We start from the raw sequence: 19,819 nt of genomic DNA, 5'->3' as shown, positions 1-19,819 counted from the left end.
TAATATCATAAAATAATTAGACTATAAATAAAATTAAATAAACATTATAATATAATATAACTATAAAATATAAAGTGTTTTTAAAGCATCAATAAAAATATTCAGTTTAGTTTATCCAACTCTAAAATAATACAAATTGAAACATATAAAATTATTTAACTATAAATTTATATGCATTATTTTATTNATATACTACTATATATTACCATATATATATATATATATGGTAGAAGATATTAATGGCACTTTGCGCATTCGAATAATCATTTGCGCATACGTTTTCAATTAGATATAAATAAACTTAGAAAAATTAAAGTATTTATAAAAAATCTTCAGTAGATGTTATTGTAGCTTCTATAAGTAGACCAAAATCTAATTCAGTTAAACTAGCTGTAAAATAAAATCAATAAATGATCAAAATAATTTATATGATTTAGTAAATTTAAATTTATACCTTTTGCTGTAAGAAGATCAAGGAATGTATCTAAAGGAGATAAACGATCTGCTGAAGGAAATGCCGCTAAACCTATATACAATTTATTTAAAAAAAAAAAAAGAAATTGTTAATGAATGTTTGACTTTTCAAGTTAATTATTTATTTTTACCATTATGATGATTTTTGTGTTGCAAAGTTCTACCACGATTTTGACATACTTCTCCAGATAAAATATTCGCAGCATGTTCACGAGCTCTTAACATAAAACTTACAGGATGTAACCATTGATTTAAAAGTCTTTTTGCTCGAGATTTCGGTAATAAAGATAATAAAGTTAATTTACGAATGACATTTTCTTTTGTGTCACTGATATCTATAAAAAATGTTGATTAAAAAAAGCTTAAATATAAAAAAATTAAAAAAAAAATATATTTTTATTTTAAAAAATGTACCAGCCATAATAATTTTGCTGACATCAACTTGTAATTCAAATACTGATCGTTGTACATATTGTAAAAACATAGAATATTTTAACGTTCTATATCCAAGGTAAGTGAAAAATGATGTAAATCCTTGCGGTGCCGGAAATGCTATACTTTCTATTGAACGCCTATAGCGTTCCAACAATACGAATAACAACCATCGTTTTATTTCATCTAATTGATCGCTAAAATTATTTCTCAGTAAAAAATTATATAATTATCTTAAATTTTATAATTAAATATATATAAATAATTAATTTATATATAATTAAATTATCAATGATTTACTTACACAAGAATAAAACCACGCTCTTGTTCAATTCGCGGATCAATATTAGCGGCTCGACATAACATTTGACAAAGAGTCCGCGAGGTTTCTAATTGTGCTGCCACATGTCTGGTTGCCATAGCATGGACATGTAATGGAGTACATGATCCCTTAACATATGTTATTGATGTTTGAGTACCATGTTTTAATAAATACATCGATAATTCTCGTAAATTTACTGATACAATATGCTCCTGTTTAGAAGCAGTACAACTTTCTATTTCATTAAATGGCAAATTAGAATCTATTAATTTATTGCTACGACCACTTGTTAAATCTCCAAATGATACTGTAGTTACAACTAATCTGTAATATTATTTATTGAAATCAATTTTTATTATAAAATTTATGTTGTTAAAACTAAAAGAAAATATTGAAATTAAAATATAAATTTATTTAATGATATAGAAATTTTTACATTTATAATTAAATAGATAAAACGAAAATTTGTCTAAATTATTACCCTCCACTTGGAGACATTGGAGTACTGGATCTAGATAATGCTTCAGGTTGATAACATGCTAAAGAAACTAATAATTTTTCTGCAATTTTACTTGGTTTAAATCTTGCTTTATCTCCATTATTTTTACTAAGTTGATCCCACAATCTAGTCCATAAATCACTACGATATGGAATTAACCTTTGTTGTGGTGATAATAACATTACTGATGTATTCCAAAGCTTTTCATGACTCAATGTTACACTTAAATCATTCACTTTTATTTCAAAACTTATATACTCTTCCATAGTGGTAACGGGTAGTAAAGCCAATAAAGGTATAGCGTCTGCTAATAAATTTTTTTGTACTAAGGCATATGAACCGCCGATAAGAATTTCTTGCATGTATCGTACAATTTCCAACGATCTAGGTTTCTCTGCAATCGAGCATACTAATTCTGAAATAATATCCAGATCATTTTTATGACAAAGAAAGTAATGTAATATACCCAAGCGTACTTCTGCCGAACTTTCTTTACGAAATACTTCGGTAAGAAAATCGGATGAAATTGTTAATTGTACTAAGTCCAATGTAGGTAAATCTATTGTTAGTATATTTGTATTAAATTGAGATATATTATTTCCTTCTAAAAAAGCTGTATCATATTTCTTCTTGCTTCCTTTGCTATTACTTTCTAATTCAAGCAATGGTACCAAATATGAAGAATGAGATGGAAGAGAAGTTAAAGGACCACATAAGATATGACAACATGGTTCATGATTTGTTCCAATTTCAAGAAGATGAGTAAACAAACTTGGTACAAGAACAATCATATGATGATGTTCATATATTGCAAACGTTGGTCGTATAAGTTTAGCATAAGACCATGGTATACCTGGTATAACACAATGGATCACACAACTATGATGAAGAAGTGTTACAGAATATGCAAAGTGTACCGTGTTAGATTCAGTCAATGAATTAAGTACATGCTGCTGTGGTTTTATTGGACGATATAAGTAATGATGGCAAACACAGACCATTCCTTTAGAATCAGAAACTACAATGAGATCTAAAGAACAATCATGAACTCTTAAAGGTATAACATCATCTTCATAAGTTCCACAGTTTGAAGAAGTTGATAATTGAGGTAAATTCAATGGTATATTTAACTGGGAAAAATAAGAAATAAATAGTTTGAAATATACTGAAATTATTATTAGATTAAGTTACTTACTACTGTCTCATGAGGTAATTCATCATGAAATTGAAGACCACTCAATGTTGGATTGGTTCTTATTGATTTATTTTCTTTTTCCTCTTCATCTTCAGAAACTAAACTTACTGGAATTTTTTTATGATGTATATAATATAAGACTTGATTTGTCATATCCCATTGAGCCCAAATAAATGCTTTAACTAATGATTCAAATTTTAACTCTTGTATTGAATAAAAATCTGATACTGATGTATCAAACATTATTGTATATATTACTACATCTATAACATGGAATAATCAATTTGAATAATTCATAAAAAATATACATTGAAATATATTTTATATATATTATATGATTCTTACATTCTTGATGAATTAATAATAAAAATTTATCCCATTGTCCATGTTGTTTTTCTTTATATAGAAATTGAATTCTCACTTGCTTAGATTTTTTTGTATCTAAACTATGTATTTTGATTTCTTTTCCTTTCAATTCAACAATAAATGCTTCATACATTTCAGTTTCAGTTGATATATTTTTATCTATAGATTCTGAATTTACATTTGTATCTATACAAACTTTTTGTTTTGTTACATATCCAAAAACAGTACGATTTTGATTTATTGTTGCTTGTACAATGTTTAATACTTCTAAGAATTGATGCAATATCTGCATTCATATTATATTTTAATTTAATTATAATACATATTTTATATAATAAAATTTTAATTATAAATTATTATATACTTGTAACTTATCGTTAATCCGGTCGTAATGGCCTATAACTGTATATGATATACTTATGTTGTCTTTTATAGTTTCTTCTGTCCATCCAACTAATAGAGATCCATCTTTTTCTTGACCTAGTAATTTCCATTGCTCTGCTAAAAATCAAGATGTTCAATTTCAATTATAATGTTAATTCCATCTCAATATTCTATTTCAAATATAATCAAATTCATATATGTAATAAATATTTACATTATAATTTGCAATATTAATATTATATATAATTTTTTAAGATTTTATAAATAATATCATTAATATTATTTAAGAATTATACATTATAATAATTACCTGAATGAGCTTTTTCTGGCAAAAGTAAACATAATTTAGCTGCAAGATTTTCTATCATATTTACTTATAAATCTTGTCTAATGAATAAAATATTTTAATTTCTTAATTATATTAATATTATAATTATAATATTTTAATTTAAAAAAATTCAATCGCTTTTAATTTAATGAGGAACATAAATCGTATATATATTTTGACATTATCTCATATATCGTCTGCTACTTGATTTCACGTTGATGACAAGGCTGAATTGCATCAAATTTTTTATTTAAGCGCCCCCTTTATTATAAACATTCCATGATATAAGTTATAAAGTTAATCGCGAAAAAATATATCTATTTTTTATAGGAATTATAGATAAAATATTGTTTGTAGATAATATGTATTATATACACAAGTAAAAATTATTGTGTAACATAAATACCTGAATCATATAAAATTAATAATTAGTGACTAATAAGAACTGTAAATATATAAAGTCAGTGATTTTCCTTCAAGGAAGATTAGTAACTAGTGTGCAGAGTAAAGATTTTACGTTTTATTTATTAAGAAATTAGAATTATTTTTTCTGCAAAAATAGGTTTCTTAAAAATGGTCACTGGACGAGCACTTCATTTTGTATTTAAAATACCAGATCGAAAATTAACAATTAAATTTTATCGAGAAATTCTTGGAATGAAGGTTAGGATTTTAATAATATAAAGCAATTCGTTTTTATAGAAGTTCTTTTTTGCAGGTATTACGACATGAAGAATTTGCTGAAGGTTGCGAAGCGGCTTGCAATGGGTAATTAACTTCAGTCATGATATGCTTTTGTTTTCTTTGTCGTTTAATGATTATTTATTTAAAATATAATATTCAAAAATTTTGAATAAATTATTATGATTAAATATTTTATTATATTATATAATATATTATATTATATTATATGATATTATTATGCAAATATTATTATATTATATTTAAATATTATGTAGACCATATGGAAATAGATGGAGCAAAACTATGATAGGATATGGAACAGAAGATACTCATTTTGTAATAGAATTAACTTATAATTATGGGATTAAGGAATACAAAATGGGAAATGATTTTAATGGAATAACAATTCGATCTAAAGAAGTACTACAAAGAGCACGTTCAGATGGGTGGCCAATACAAGAAGAAAATGGAATATTTATTTTACAAGCACCTGGTGGTTACAAATATTATATTATTGATGAATCACAACCCAAAAATAAAGGTATTAATATTAAAATGTATTAAAATATTAATAATTTTAACAAATAAAAATATATTTTTCTTATATTTACAGATCCTGTTGAAAAAGTAACTTTGTCTAGTTCAAATCTTCAAAAAACTATTGCTTATTGGAAAAATATTTTAGAATTAAAAATATTTAATCAAACTGAGAAAAGTGTACTGTTAGGATATGATGAAAATCAAACAAAAATTGAATTTATAGATATTGGTAATTTATGTATAAATAATATTATGATATTATTATATATTTTAATAAGTTCAAATAAAACATATAATTTCATTTGATTAGGTACTGAAATTAATCATGCTGCAGCTTATGGACGCATAGCATTTTCAATTCCTTATGCAGAACAACCAGAAATTCAAAAGAAAATTAAAGATAATGGATATAAAATATTAACTGATTTAATCACTTTAGATACTCCAGGAAAAACTTCTGTAAGAGTAATTATTCTTGCTGATCCAGTAAGTACAATTATAATACTCTACCTCTAAATATATTTTAATGAACAAATATTAATAATAATTATAAATATTTTTAGGATGGTCATGAAATTTGTTTTGTAGATGATGAAGCATTTCGACAATTATCAGTTCCAGATTATGCTAGTGAAACAATTTTAAATAGATATATTGCAAAAGAAAAATAAAAAATTAAGTTATATTTTTTAAAAAATATTTTTTTTGAAGAAGCATTATTTCAATATTTTTACAAATTTGAAAGGCTGTGTTAATACTATTTTATTATTTTAAAAAAAACATATATATAACTGTTAATAATAAAAAACTAATATATCAACATGAATTTTAAATATTTACTCATATTTAATTATTAATGTATTATATTACTATGTATTATTACTATTATTATATTATTGTTATTAATTATTAAATATGAATGAATTTATAAAATATATTTTTTATAATTTAATATTTCTATAAAGAATATTCTGGTGAAGGTTGTTATTAAGAATAAATAAAAATTTATTAAGAAATGTCTTTATTACTAAAGATATCCATATCTATCCTATAGGTCATTGGCAATGACCCTTTACAATATGATTCAAATATATTGCAAAATATAATGCATTTAGTATGAAAAAAAGTTTCAGTTTAATGTATGAAATATATGCGTTTATTTCTAAAATACTTTGAAAATTTATTATAATATTATTATATATACAATTTATTATAATATTATATGTAGTATTTACAGTAATATTATAATATATGATATTATAATGAAGTTTATAAAAACACTTTTCTTTATATCCATTTGTGTTATTTTAATTAGTAAGTATAACTAGATTATTTTATTATATAATATTTTTATTAATGATTTTGTTATTTATTTTTCTTAGATAATATTAGTACAAAATTTAGTATTGGAAAAGGTTTTGGTAAAAACACAAAATCAAATGGAAAATCTGGAAATAGAAAATCATATGGATCTTTATATCATACATCAAATAGAGCAAATCCTAATTATAATATTGGTGAGTCAATCAATCATTTTTAAAAGAATTTTCTATATCTACATCTCATAGAAAACTTTCCTGTTTTAATATGCTATCTATTTTATTTAGCTAATTTTAAATATGTTATTAAATATTTATTCACATACATTAATATAATATAATATAAATATTGTTTATAATTTTAAAACTACTTATAGCTCAAACAAATAAAAATATTAATAGACAATTTTTAAATACTGAAGGTAGAGAAGCAACACGATTAAGTAAGTATTATTTTGTTTTTTTATAATATATTAAATATAAAATACAAATTATATGAAATTTTTTTAATTAGTTCAAACAAAATCATCATATTCTACAAAGCCTATTTCAGTTTTACAAAATAGAGAAAAACAAAAAAATGAAAACAAACAAACTTCTTTTTATCCATCTGCACCACAACAAGATCATATTGTGAAATCTGCTACAGCACAAAATTATGGTATAAATAATATAAACATATATTATATTTAATACTATTGTTTTAAAAATATATATATATTGTAGATCAGATAACATCACATCAAACAAATTTTCCCTGGAGCAATCCCTATTTAGGAAATAATAAACAAAGTACAGTTCAAACACATACAATTAATAAGCCACCAATATCGAATCAACCAATTATACCAAGTTCTCCACCTCCAATTGGATTCAAAGATTATGTTTATCCACAGAGTCATATAACATCGGCTAATACTCAATCTGCACATATGAGAGAATATCCTCCTTATCCTACATACCATATGCCTTTAAGTAACACATGGCCAAATTCAGTTTCTTCTCTACCTTATCAAACGAATTCAATGCCATTAAGAAATCCTTATTCTGTACATTCTTCTGAAGGTATTTATAATGCACATGGACAACCTTCTTATTCAACACATTATCCAACACATATATTAGCACAACCTGCAGTACAACCATTTGTACCTGGTCAAACTATTCTAATGGTACCAGGGCAACAAGATTCTGGCCGAGGTTTTGGTCAAATGATCAAGGAAGCTCTTGTATTTTCAACTATTAATGCAGGTGTCAATAGAATATTAAATCCTCATACTACTCATAACTATGTAGAAAGTAGACCTGATTCTACTTCAACAACTACAACTCATATTACTTATAACAATCAATATTTTAATACTGCACTTGGACTTAATGATGAGAAAATGAATTCTACAAATGTATTACAAGTAACTGGATTTCCTAATAATTCAACTGGCATATTTACTTCTAATATAGAAAATGGTAAGTTTCTTTATTAGGAAATCATATTCTATATGTATCAAATATTCCTATTAATATACCTTGTTCACATTCAGTTAGAAACAGAATACCCATTAATGAATCTCAAATAAATGAGAATATAAATACTTCTACAATTGTGTCAAATGATCAAAAGAATCTATCTAACAATTCTATAAGCATAGATAACACATTTTTTTATAAAATTTCGGATGATGAACTTTTTAAAATATCAGAAGAACTATTTGCAAAAACTTCGCGTAATATATATAAATTTATAAAATTGAATCTACAAACTCAAGTTACATCTTTTAATGTAACAGATAAAGCTAAAGAATCGTATGTTCTAATCTTTTTTTTTTGACTTCTAACTGATTTCAATAATTTCAGTAATTTTTAATTTTTATTAATTTTTTCTTCTAGATTGTTTAAAATAGAATCAAAGTTGTTAGATTATCCATCAATTTATGTAACACGATCTTTATACGATAGTTATGAATATGATTTTCGTAAAAAATTGAATCGTACTTTAGAAACAAGAAAACAAGAAAATCTTTTGATTGATACATTTTTAAATACAAATGAGATGACAATAGCTATGCAATGGTTAGCTGATCGTGGATTCATTGATCCAGATGATTTTGAAAGAAAAGATGTACTTCGTCGAATTTGGTTTACTATATTCAACGGAAATACATGCGGATTTGAACGTGTGTTTGCATCTGAAAATTATGGTACAGCCATTATTGGTATACAAGATTGGATTTATTTCGAATATTTAGAATCTTTGAAACGTATAGATTATATGGGTTACGTAAATAAATTAGATTTTGGAAATGTAAGTTATTTAAAAAAATATTAAAGAATTATACTCAATGTAATAATGTCATATTAATCATCTAATATATTTATTTTTTCAGATTGCTTCATTACTAAAAGTAAATTTTCAAATAGATGGGATTGTTAGATCAAATGTAACAATATTTGTGGGTACTTTACCTGAGTTGGAAATGGCTTTATACACGATATGTTTTTATGCAAGATCAAATAATCTTTGTCCAGTTTCTTTTGGTGGTACAAAGTTTAACATTTATACTCATTCATTTATACATTTCGGAAACGAAGTTATAGATCTTGGTCTTCCAATTTTTTAATATAGAAGATAATATATATGTAGTAGTTGTATTTAGAATTTAATATAATATATAGTATATACATATATGTAATTGAATATAATTCAATTTAATAAGTAATAAAAATTAGATTATTAAAGAACAAATGTCTCATAGTATTAATTTATTAATAATATTCACATAAATTATTAAGAGCAATTTATTATTATAAATAAAAAATTAAATAATATTTTTGATAATATATTTTCTTCTGAAATTTTTTAAATTAATTGTTTAAATTAATATTTAATTTTTTTTTCATGGTACGACTTCAGAAAACTAAGATTTAATTTTTCCTGAAAAATATAATTATAATATAAAAATTCATTTATTGAAAAAAATATTTTTAAATAATTTGAAAAAAGTTATATTGTATATTTGTAAACAATATTCACAATCAAACATCAGAAATATATAATTATCTTTGGATTTATTATTTATTGTAAATTTATCAAATAATAATGTGAGAAAAAACCTACAATGTATAATTTATGCTGCAATTCTAAACTACTTTCAACGTGGGTAGTATGCATCAATTTGTGGGAAGTCTTTTAGTAACGGATTAACCATCAAGTAGTGCGCATCGAACAATTCACAGAAAGATTTTTGATTGTTTTTGAATTGCAAAATAATAGAAAAAACTAGACAACAGAGATATGAATATCAAGCTAATTCTAATTTGTACGATTCTTGTGTTGTTTGTTTTTGGTAAGCAAATCTTTTGTAATTGTTGTAAATTGTTTAATTGTTTGAAATAGTAAAAAATAATTTTTTCTTGACTGAACAGTTTAATTACGTAGCGATGAATTTATTGGGTTCTATAATATGAAAATATAATAATTATGAAAAATATTCCATGAATTATAACATTAAAAGATATTTATGAGATATTTTTGAGGAATATTCTTTGAGAATAAATTTAACGAAAGTTTTTTAAAATAGAAAGCATCAGAAATTCAAATTTTTAAACAATTTATAAGAAATAATCAAATTCCGAAAAAAAAATTTGCGTTTATTCAAAAACAAATTATTCTATGATTCATTTAATTATACATTAAATTATACAAAATTGCATTATAAAATTTCAACTGAACAGATTACAATAATTCATCAAGGAAAAATTTTATTAGTTTTATTCGAACATATGTGAGTATTATATTACTCACTTGTCAGCATTTGATAAATTTGTAAAGAAGTAAAAAAAACCGTAGTTCTTCTAGAAAGTAACCATATAGTGGTTGGCATTGAATCACTCTAATGAATCTTAAATTAATTCCATGAAACAAATATGGTTCTCTAGACATAATTAAAAAATTAACAAGTATTTAAAATTAGGAAATTCCTCGATATAACAGGATTTCTCTATAAACGATATCATTTCGATAATTTTAATCTAACAATTTTATTTATTCTTCTAAAGTCTTTTCTAATATTAAATGTAATAATATATTAAAACAGTATAAAAAATCCTAAAAATATATTTCTTTATTTTTATTAAAATGATTTATAAATAATTATATTAATATTTTAAACATTTTATTTTCTATTCTACTATTATATATTATATAAAATTTAATGAAAATAATCAAATTGACATGTTAACGATATATCATTATTTTATTTAGCAAATTGTTAAATTGTTAGAGGTTGCAATAATCTATCATAGAATGATAGAGACATTCAATTGTGGGTGGAATATTATGAATCGTATAATATACGTGAGCACTTATATTAATAAAATTGATATTATTCCACTCAAACTCTTTGACTCGATATATTCCATTTAACTAATAATAACTTCTACGTATAAAGCTTTAAATTTTGTTGAATGGATTACATTTTGTTCGTATAGGATAATTATTTGAATACGTAATATCCGTCAAGATTTTATTTAATGATTTCATTCGTTTCACGCTTCGTTAATTAAATAACTAGTAATTTGTACATAATGTATACATTATGTTATATACGATTTTTAGAAAAGTTTGTAGTTAAAAAATATTGTATTTAATCAATGATTTAAACAATGATTTTTTTCGCACAGTTGATATTGGAAATGGAAAATCGAGTAAACGGAGAACCGGAAGTAGTGGATGGGGATCTGTATTTCGTTCAAGATCAACACCTCGTCCTCGTATATCCCAAACATCAAATCAAGGTAATTTTTATGGATATTTAATATTCAAATGCATATATAAATTGTTTTTTTTTTTATCATTTCATACTGAAATGCATATATAAAATTTTTATTTTTTATTTTTTAAAATCATTATTTCTCAATATATATATAATTACCGATTAATTTATGTAGATCGATTAATTTTTTTTAAACAATTGATGATTAATTAATTGAGACTAGATTTATTAGAGAGTTAGATTTATCAATTATTTAATAATTGATAATTTTTTTTATACAGGAAATTCAAATCCAAATAAAATAGGATGGAATGTGCCAGATAAGAAACCAACTGGAACCAATACTGCCCCTAAACCATCTGCTCCTATATCCGAACAAAGTGCTAAAACTAGCGCAACGAATGTACAATCTGGTTATAATCCCTCAGGTATTCAATATTTTTTTTTTCAATTAGATAAATTATAACTATAACACAAAGCATTATTTATAGATTAAAATATTTAATAAATAATAAAAAATTAATAAATTTAATAATAATTTTTAGGTGGATATCCTCGTCAATCAGCAAGTAATCCTTATTATACAAATCCTAATCAAGGCTCTAATCCATCAATTGGACAAAGTCATAATCCTTCACTTGGTCAAGGATATAATCCTTCTTTAAGCTATGGTTATAATCCATCAGGTGGTTATAGTAATCCTGGAATAGGAGGACATGTACCTTATGGAGCACAACCATCTTATGGTGGATATAATCCAGGACACTCATATAATTCACCATTGGGACAGTTCAATCCATCTATGGGTCAAATACCACAACAATCGATCTTTGTACAACAAGCACAGAGACCTGGTATTGGACAACTTGCAAAAGAAGCATTTGTTTTTGCTGGTGTAAGCGCAGGAGTGAATGCAGCTGTTAATAGATTACTACCAGGAGGAATATATGGCACTAGAGGCACTGGAGGAGGTTCTCATACTGAAATTACATATAATAATTATTATAATAATGGGACTGCACCTGTCCCAATTTCAAATGAACAATCAGTAGTTAATACAGCTCAATCTACAACTACATCAACTGTTCAATCTCAATCAACTCAAACAGCCCAATCTGCTATTGAAGCATCACAAACTTCCCAAATTAATGCAGGTACTAATAATGCATCACCAACTAATACAAATTCTCAAGAATCAGTGCAAAATAATCCCAATCCATTGGGATTTATCACTTCCAATGATGATATCAAAAAACTGACAGAAAGTCTATTTGAGAAAGAGAAAAACAATGCTCTTAAATATATAACAATAAATTTGCAAGGTCAGAAGAAAGATGATAGTATCAGCGACGATGCTACTGAACCGTGAGTATTATATTTATGAATGTTGTTGTAATATTAAATTTATGAATGCTATGAAATTATGAAATTTATGAAATTAAAAAATAAATTACGCGAATTCTGTTTTATCTATTTACGAATTTTTATGTTCAATGTATTTTAGGTTGTTAAGTGTGAAAGATGAAGCTTATGAAATTCCAACAATAAAAGCCATAATAATGTTACATAATAATTATGAATTGGATGTTAAAGTAAAAGAAATAGTCACGTCAGAAGAGCGTAAAGAAGAATCTGAACTCCTTGATAAAATTCTTGAAACAGACATAATAAAAACAACTATGAAATTTTTAATTGATAAAGGATACATTCAAGATGATGAATTTGAATTTAAAGACACTATGAAACGCATATGGTTTTCTCAATTTAAACGAATCGACGGAGATGCATCAAGTTCTGGCTTTGAAACAGTATTCCTAGCTGAACAATTTGATTCAGATATAATTGGATTACATAATTGGATCTATTATGCGAAACAAGAAGCAGAGAAGAGGCTCAATTATCTTGGATATATCAAAGAAGTCAAATTGGGTGACGTAAGTAACAAAGGATAATGACTATTAATTAATGACCAATAATTATATTTCTAATGTTTATTGTATTATGTTTTATAGAAAGCAGCAGTTTTAAAAATACGTTCATCATTAAATGGAATAGTACAACCTATCACAACTCTTTTTGTTGGTACATCACCAGAATTGGAATTTGCTTTGTATACAATGTGTTTTTTTACTCGACCGAATAACGTTTGTCCAATTTCTTTAGGAGGGACTGAATTTGTAATTTTTGTAAGCAGAGTCAATTACTTTGGAAAAGATATTTTAATTTCGGGATATCCTGATGTTTAATTTGATTGAAAAATATTTATAACATATAAAATTTATGACAAAATTTTATAACATTTAATAGATTTTGTGTGTTTAGAACTTAATGATTAATATGTTATAATATTGATTTGTTGAATGTAATATATATATAATATAACAAATGAAAAATTTATTAAAAATATTTAGAAGAATTAAAAAATTTAAGAATTTAAATTCTTATAAATAAATAAATATATAATTAGAGTTTTTTTTCAAATACATAAAGATATAAAAGAGATACCTGAACAGTTTTTGTCTGTCGTGTTTCTAAATTCGTTAATTCTAATAGAGGCACTATGGATGGTCGTCCGTGAGCACATTGAGTAGGAGTTTTCGTTTCATTTAATAATTTCAAAAGCCATTTACATTCTTTTAATGTTAGTGAATGTCCAAACTTTATAGCTCCTAAAATACTCAGATAGTGATAATATATTTGTTAACATTAAATAATATGTATGAATAAAAAATATATATATATTCTATTAACTTTTCTATTTATATTTTATATATGATGTTTGTTAAATTGTTTATGAAATTAAAAATATATATAAATATAAAAGAAAAAAAGAGCATACCATGGCAAGCTTTCATTACAACTGCATTATGTATAGTAATTGGTAAATCATTAATTTGATAGTTTATATATTTTGTAGAATTTTGTATTAATTCGTTTAAAAGATTTTGTATATTTAACTTTAATTTCAATTCGCTATAATTGCTTTTTTTTAAACATTCTGGTACTGTTCGTATTATTATATTATTGTTATCTAATATGTTAAAAGTTATACCAAATCTTTTTAATATTTTATGATTAGATAAAAGTAAATTGCAATTCTTTGCAGATAGCTGTATAACTATAGGATTTTTTAATTTGATAGAAAATAATTGGTTTCTTATTTGTGATTTGTATTCTAAAAATTAATATTTTATAATTAATATATTTTAATATTATACTAATATTTTCTTTTATATGAAATTATATTATATTATAAATATTAAAAATTATATCATAAATAAACAATAGTAAAATTATATTATAAATTTTTACCATGAAGTAACTGTTCATATCTTATTCTTTCATGAATTGCATGTTGATCCATTAATAAAAGCATCTTTATATTATTTTGAATTATTAATCCTATTATTAATTCATTGTTCATCTGTCCTAATATCTGAAAAATAAATAAATAATGTAATTTGTATGCATTTCTTATTGCAATTCTTATTTCTTATTTCAACTTACTTACTTTAATAAGTTTTAACAGTTTTTTATTTATTTTAAATTCACGAAATTGGTCATTTTTACATAGACGCACATCAATTTCTTGATGAGGTAATATATCTGGAACTTAGAACATAAATTAAATATTATAAATTAGATTTAATTTAATTTATTATAATTGAAAAAATAATTTAAAAGAATAACTTACTTTGCAATTCAGATTTTACTTTAATTGAGTATAAATTTTCATCATATGCATTTAAAATATTAGTTTGTATTAATTTTGTATCTCCACGCAATAGTTTATGTAATTTTTTTGGTAAAAAATCAAAATGCTTATAAAATCTTAAAGAATTATTTTCACATTGTTTCAAATTTTTAGAATTAGACCAATTAGACCACTCAGAAAGTGTTAATTGAATGCTTTTTGTATTAATATTGATATTTTGCAAAGCAGATGTATGTAATTGCATTAAATGATCTGTAATTAGCTGTATTTCATTGTTTTTAGATTTTTGTTTATTAACTCTATTGCTACATTTTGAATCGTTAATAGATAAAGGTTTAATATCTTTTATAAAAATATTTATTATCTTGTTTTTAATACTTTGTAATAAATTATATATATTGGAAAGCATTAAAGTTCTTTTTCCATTCTCTATAATAAAAATATATTCAGTACATATAATGAATAATAGAATAAAAATTTCCTCTTTCTCTGCTATTTCCTTTTTGAAGAATTTTAATGTATTGATAAAAATAGTGGAAATTATTTGCAAAATTAAAGGGCAATGAACAAGTTTATTATTTATAAAAATATGTTGAGGAACAGAATTAGAATTTGATATTCCAATATATGCACAGAATTTGATATCAGATTTTTGTTTAGATCTTATAAACCATAATTTATAAAAAATGATTTTTTTATTATATAACGATTTAAAAATGTTTATTGGATTATGTGGCTTAGTAATTATCATGGTAACTTTTTTAATTTTATCATCTCTAATAGTGAATGAAGTCTGCAAATATAATATAATATATATTATATTATATATATATAATATTTCTATACATATATATTTCTACCTATATATACCTATATATATAATGAGAAATAAAATATAATAAATATAAAAATATTGTTTATTATTAAGCATTTATTTACTTGAGGATTGGCTATAGCAATGTTTTCAATTAAATAATACATATAAGCTATATTCCATTTGCTTAAGGATAATTCATGAAATCCGTAAATAGTTATTGTGGTACCCTGAGAAGGTCTTCTTTCAGTTCTTTCAATGTTTGATTCGTGATATATTTTAAAAATCTGTTAATAAAAAAATTTTCCAAAAATTTCAAATTTTGTAAAATTTAAAATATTTAAAATCTATTTTTAAAAATATTACTTTCATATATGTTTTAGATGAATTATAATATCTAGAAGTTATTATCATTGCATTAGACAATCTACGAATGTTAATAAGTGTCTGCTTTCTCCAGTTATGAATACCATGTCTAATTGGATAATTGCAATAATTTTTGTTATTATATTCTGCAATTGTTTTTAATTCTATTTTCGATATTCCTATACCATTATCTATTACTTGAATTTTACGTTCTTCACTGTGAAATCGTATTGCAATTGATGTAGCATTGACGTGTAAAGAATTTGACACCTAATGAAGAAAAATATAAAAACATTCTAAACATTTTTTATAATTTATGAAGGAAAAAATGAGACATATTAATTTAAATAATATTATGTACCAATTCTAAAACACAATTGGCAATATTCATTACATTGGCTGCAATGATTGACGTTTCCATTTTAACATTTAAAACAACAATATCTTTGTTTCTCTTTATTAATAATCAAATAATGAACTATTCAAATTATGTTGCACATAATATTACACGATAAAATATATTATTAACAAATTTGAATATAATGATTAATCATTAAAATTTCTTTTTTATATGAGAAATTTATAAATTTTAATTGTCACGAATGTATGCAAAAATTTAAAATTTAAATTTTGAAATCGAACGCGCATAATTTTAATCGATATAAATATGTCGACAAATGTGACTGTAGCACATGTATATAATATATAATATATAAATATATAGGAAGTTGCATAAAAATAGTTAAATATTTAATTCATTTACAGTAAATATCTAAGTTATTATAAAATTACGATAATCATCTTATCTGTGTTTCTATTCATATTTTTCGACATATTTATTTTGATTAAAATTATTCATGTTCGATTTCGAAATTTAAATTCTTGCATATATGTCATGAGATTAATATTTATAAATTTAAAAAACAATTTTTTTTTAATTATCTATCATATTTGTAAATAATTTTTTTAACGACTTTTTAAAAAAATTATTAACAAAAAAAATTGGTCAACCATGAAGCGTAATTAGTAGTATTGGATTTCACTACAAATAAATCTAAACAATAAGAAAATAGAAGGAAAAAATTATATCGAATTAGATTTTATTCAAGAATAATATATACTTTAATAATTGTTATTATATAGGATGAAAATCGAATTTATTAATTCATCATTCAAAATGAATAATGTCAAATTATATAATGTCAATAATATAAAGAAATAAATATAAAACGTTTCGTAAGCTTAAAAATATTTTGTAGAAAATGCGTAATTAATTAATTTAATATGGTGTTTTTTTAGATGTAATAATATAATTATAACATATTAATAATTAATAAATAATTACTGGAAAATTTGATATTAGAATTGATAAGAGAAGATTGTTTGAAATTTTAGCTCCAAAAAAAAAAAAAAATAAAAATCCAAAATAAAAATTTTAAAAAACAAAAATTTTGAATAAAAAGAAAAAGAATAAAAATAATGAATTTTACATGTACTATTTTCAATGTATTTTGTATGTATTATTTTTTCTTCGATAGTATAATGTAATAGTATAATAATATAATATGCGTTAATCATTAATAAATAATTAATAAAAAAAATTGATATAAAAAATTTGACTGAAGTTCTATCTTTAAAATGCAAATTTAAAAATAACTTAAAATCATAATTTTAAATAAGAAATAAATAATTAATAAATTTTCCATATATCCTTTATTTTACGTGACTATAACTTCGAATACCTCCTTGCATATTCTGTTATGCTAATAACAAGTCGAAACTTTGAATATCCAAACACGAGATGGCGCTGATCTCGGAAACTTTATAGATTATAACTTAATCTTACTTTAACTCGATAAAATCTAATCTTTTAAAAATTTAAAAATTGTTAGAATTATTAAGATTAAATATAATAATTTAAAAATTAAATAAAAATGTATGATAAAGGAAAAAGAAAATAAAAAAAAGAAAAACGTATGAAAAAGGAAAAAAAAAATAATGAAGAAAAAAATGAACATTAACATTCATGTACTATATGTACTTTATGTGATTATTTTTTACAAATAAATAAGTTTTTTAAATATTATAAGAGTTCCATATATATATATATATATATTTAATTTTTTTATATGTTGTATATATGTTTTTTAATATTGCATTTTTTTCTGTACTATAAGCTTTTGAAAATACGAATATTTAACATTTAAAGGATTGAGTTTTTTAAAATAAATTTGTTAAAATAAATTTTAAAAAAATTTTTTCGAAAATTTCGGCAATTCTTGAAAATTTTTGGGATTTTGGCAATTGAAAATGATATCAAATTTTTTGAATTTTCGAGAATTATACATTTTGGTTTAAAATTTTTTTTCGTTAACAAATTATTTACATTTTCAATGTTTATTTATGAAAATTTTTTAAAATTTGTAAGAATATTATTATCGATCTTAAATTTCCTAATATTTTCAAAAACAAGAATTTTTATGTAATTTTATAATATAGTTATTTATGAAATATTTATTATTTATATATTTACCAAATCCAGCTAATTTTATTTTGCATTTTGAATCATTTTTTTAATTCTGGAAATATTTATCTTTTGCTTATTTACAAAATAACAAAAGCATATAAATGCTGCTATTTTACAATATTGAATATTTTTAATTTTTTTAATGTTTTTACAATTTTTTTAATCTCAAAGAATTTTCGAATATACCAAATGTTTTACATAAATTTATATGTAAAATATTTCTCTTATTTTTCATAATATTAAAAAATATTTTAAATAAAAATTGAACAAGTTTTATATGAAAAATCATATATTACTATTATTTTTTTCGTAAGTAGATATATGTATATCTATTTTTTCGTAAATAGATATATAAATTTTTAAAAATTAAAATTTAATTATTTATTTTTCTTTAACTTAAAATAAACTTCAAATAAAGAAATTTAATTTAATTTAGAATCGATTGATTTAATAATTAAATTTTAACATTTTAACATTATATTAATATAATAAAAATTAACTTTTATTAATCTTGGAAAATATTATTGAATAAAACAATTTCTTTCTTCAATATATTTATAAAAATTTTTTTATTTTATTGTAACTACTGAAAAATTTTCACATGTCACTTTTGTAACTTCACATTATTATTGAAAACGATGATCGAATGTTTTACATACAAAGTATGTGTCAGTTTTACATAATTTTTGTTTTCTGCTTAATTCGATTAAGAGTATTCATACAATTTACGAAAGTTTGGTCGTGTGCAATGAAAGAAAGATTTATGCGAAATATTTATAGTATCGTACATATTTCTTCATAGATATTTGCATGTAATCGAAATACATAATTTATAATAGTTTCGTTAATTTATTTGATCTTTGTTTGTGAGTTACGGTTTTTGAAACTTTTACACTGTTAAGCACGTGTTGGTAATCCATAAACGTGTCTAAATATTCCGTTACACATAGAAAACTTAACAATCGTGACGGATGTGTCAAGATCTCATATCTTGCGATTAACAAAATTTTTTTTCGTAATCAATCATCGATCTACGAGTCTTTCTTTTATAATCTTTGTTATAGATATCGTTCAACCATACT

General features: G+C 22.8%; 5 protein-coding genes across 8 annotated transcripts; 3 read left to right on the top strand and 2 right to left on the bottom strand.

The window, feature by feature from the left end:
* Nucleotides 1-91: 91 nt before the first annotated feature.
* Nucleotides 92-4,275, bottom strand: LOC102671903 (protein pigeon). 2 transcript variants are annotated; one of them, XM_031512116.1, is made up of 10 exons: nt 3,983-4,275; nt 3,653-3,786; nt 3,268-3,574; nt 2,923-3,185; nt 1,710-2,857; nt 1,211-1,552; nt 889-1,103; nt 606-809; nt 455-526; nt 92-390 (listed from the first exon to the last, which is right to left on the bottom strand). In XM_031512116.1, exons 1-10 carry the CDS (start codon nt 4,038-4,040, stop codon nt 320-322), a joined length of 2,814 nt encoding a protein of 937 aa, XP_031367976.1. In that variant the 5' UTR covers nt 4,041-4,275; the 3' UTR covers nt 92-319. The 2 variants fall into 2 exon arrangements, with proteins under 2 accessions (XP_031367976.1, XP_006619158.1); XM_006619095.2 differs by having other exon boundaries at nt 3,653-3,789; nt 3,983-4,274.
* LOC102672023 (glyoxalase domain-containing protein 4) lies at nt 4,249-6,050 on the top strand. The gene is made up of 6 exons (XM_006619096.2): nt 4,249-4,663; nt 4,719-4,768; nt 4,960-5,225; nt 5,298-5,453; nt 5,535-5,710; nt 5,788-6,050. The coding sequence occupies exons 1-6, from the start codon at nt 4,574-4,576 to the stop codon at nt 5,893-5,895; spliced, it is 846 nt and encodes a 281-aa protein (XP_006619159.1). The 5' UTR covers nt 4,249-4,573; the 3' UTR covers nt 5,896-6,050.
* A 421-nt stretch (nt 6,051-6,471) lies between these two features.
* LOC102672161 lies at nt 6,472-9,287 on the top strand. 2 transcript variants are annotated; one of them, XM_031512117.1, is made up of 8 exons: nt 6,472-6,538; nt 6,607-6,734; nt 6,920-6,986; nt 7,058-7,204; nt 7,270-8,010; nt 8,085-8,346; nt 8,431-8,845; nt 8,928-9,287. In XM_031512117.1, the coding sequence occupies exons 1-8, from the start codon at nt 6,487-6,489 to the stop codon at nt 9,159-9,161; spliced, it is 2,046 nt and encodes a 681-aa protein (XP_031367977.1). In that variant the 5' UTR covers nt 6,472-6,486; the 3' UTR covers nt 9,162-9,287. The 2 variants fall into 2 exon arrangements, with proteins under 2 accessions (XP_031367977.1, XP_006619160.2); XM_006619097.2 differs by having other exon boundaries at nt 6,487-6,538; nt 6,607-6,741; nt 6,921-6,986.
* A 393-nt stretch (nt 9,288-9,680) lies between these two features.
* LOC102671760 (poly(U)-specific endoribonuclease homolog) lies at nt 9,681-14,699 on the top strand. Its single transcript, XM_006619094.2, has 6 exons — nt 9,681-9,887; nt 11,224-11,337; nt 11,597-11,743; nt 11,861-12,680; nt 12,820-13,249; nt 13,328-14,699. Exons 1-6 carry the CDS (start codon nt 9,836-9,838, stop codon nt 13,559-13,561), a joined length of 1,797 nt encoding a protein of 598 aa, XP_006619157.1. The 5' UTR covers nt 9,681-9,835; the 3' UTR covers nt 13,562-14,699.
* On the bottom strand, nt 13,835-16,721 carry LOC102678591. 2 transcript variants are annotated; one of them, XR_004150954.1, is made up of 5 exons: nt 16,572-16,721; nt 16,211-16,480; nt 15,970-16,131; nt 14,827-15,823; nt 13,835-14,751 (listed from the first exon to the last, which is right to left on the bottom strand). XR_004150954.1 is itself a non-coding variant. In XM_031512125.1 (4 exons), exons 1-4 carry the CDS (start codon nt 16,629-16,631, stop codon nt 14,993-14,995), a joined length of 1,323 nt encoding a protein of 440 aa, XP_031367985.1. In that variant the 5' UTR covers nt 16,632-16,721; the 3' UTR covers nt 13,835-14,992. The 2 variants fall into 2 exon arrangements, 1 of the variants encoding a protein (XP_031367985.1); XM_031512125.1 differs by having other exon boundaries at nt 13,835-15,823.
* Between the last annotated feature and the right edge of the window lie 3,098 nt (nt 16,722-19,819).

This window comes from Apis dorsata, unplaced genomic scaffold (genome assembly GCF_000469605.1).
Source record: "Apis dorsata unplaced genomic scaffold, Apis dorsata 1.3 scaffold_390, whole genome shotgun sequence".
NCBI classification, from domain to species: domain Eukaryota; kingdom Metazoa; phylum Arthropoda; class Insecta; order Hymenoptera; family Apidae; genus Apis; species Apis dorsata.
This window is presented reverse-complemented; position numbering and strand designations above follow the sequence as displayed.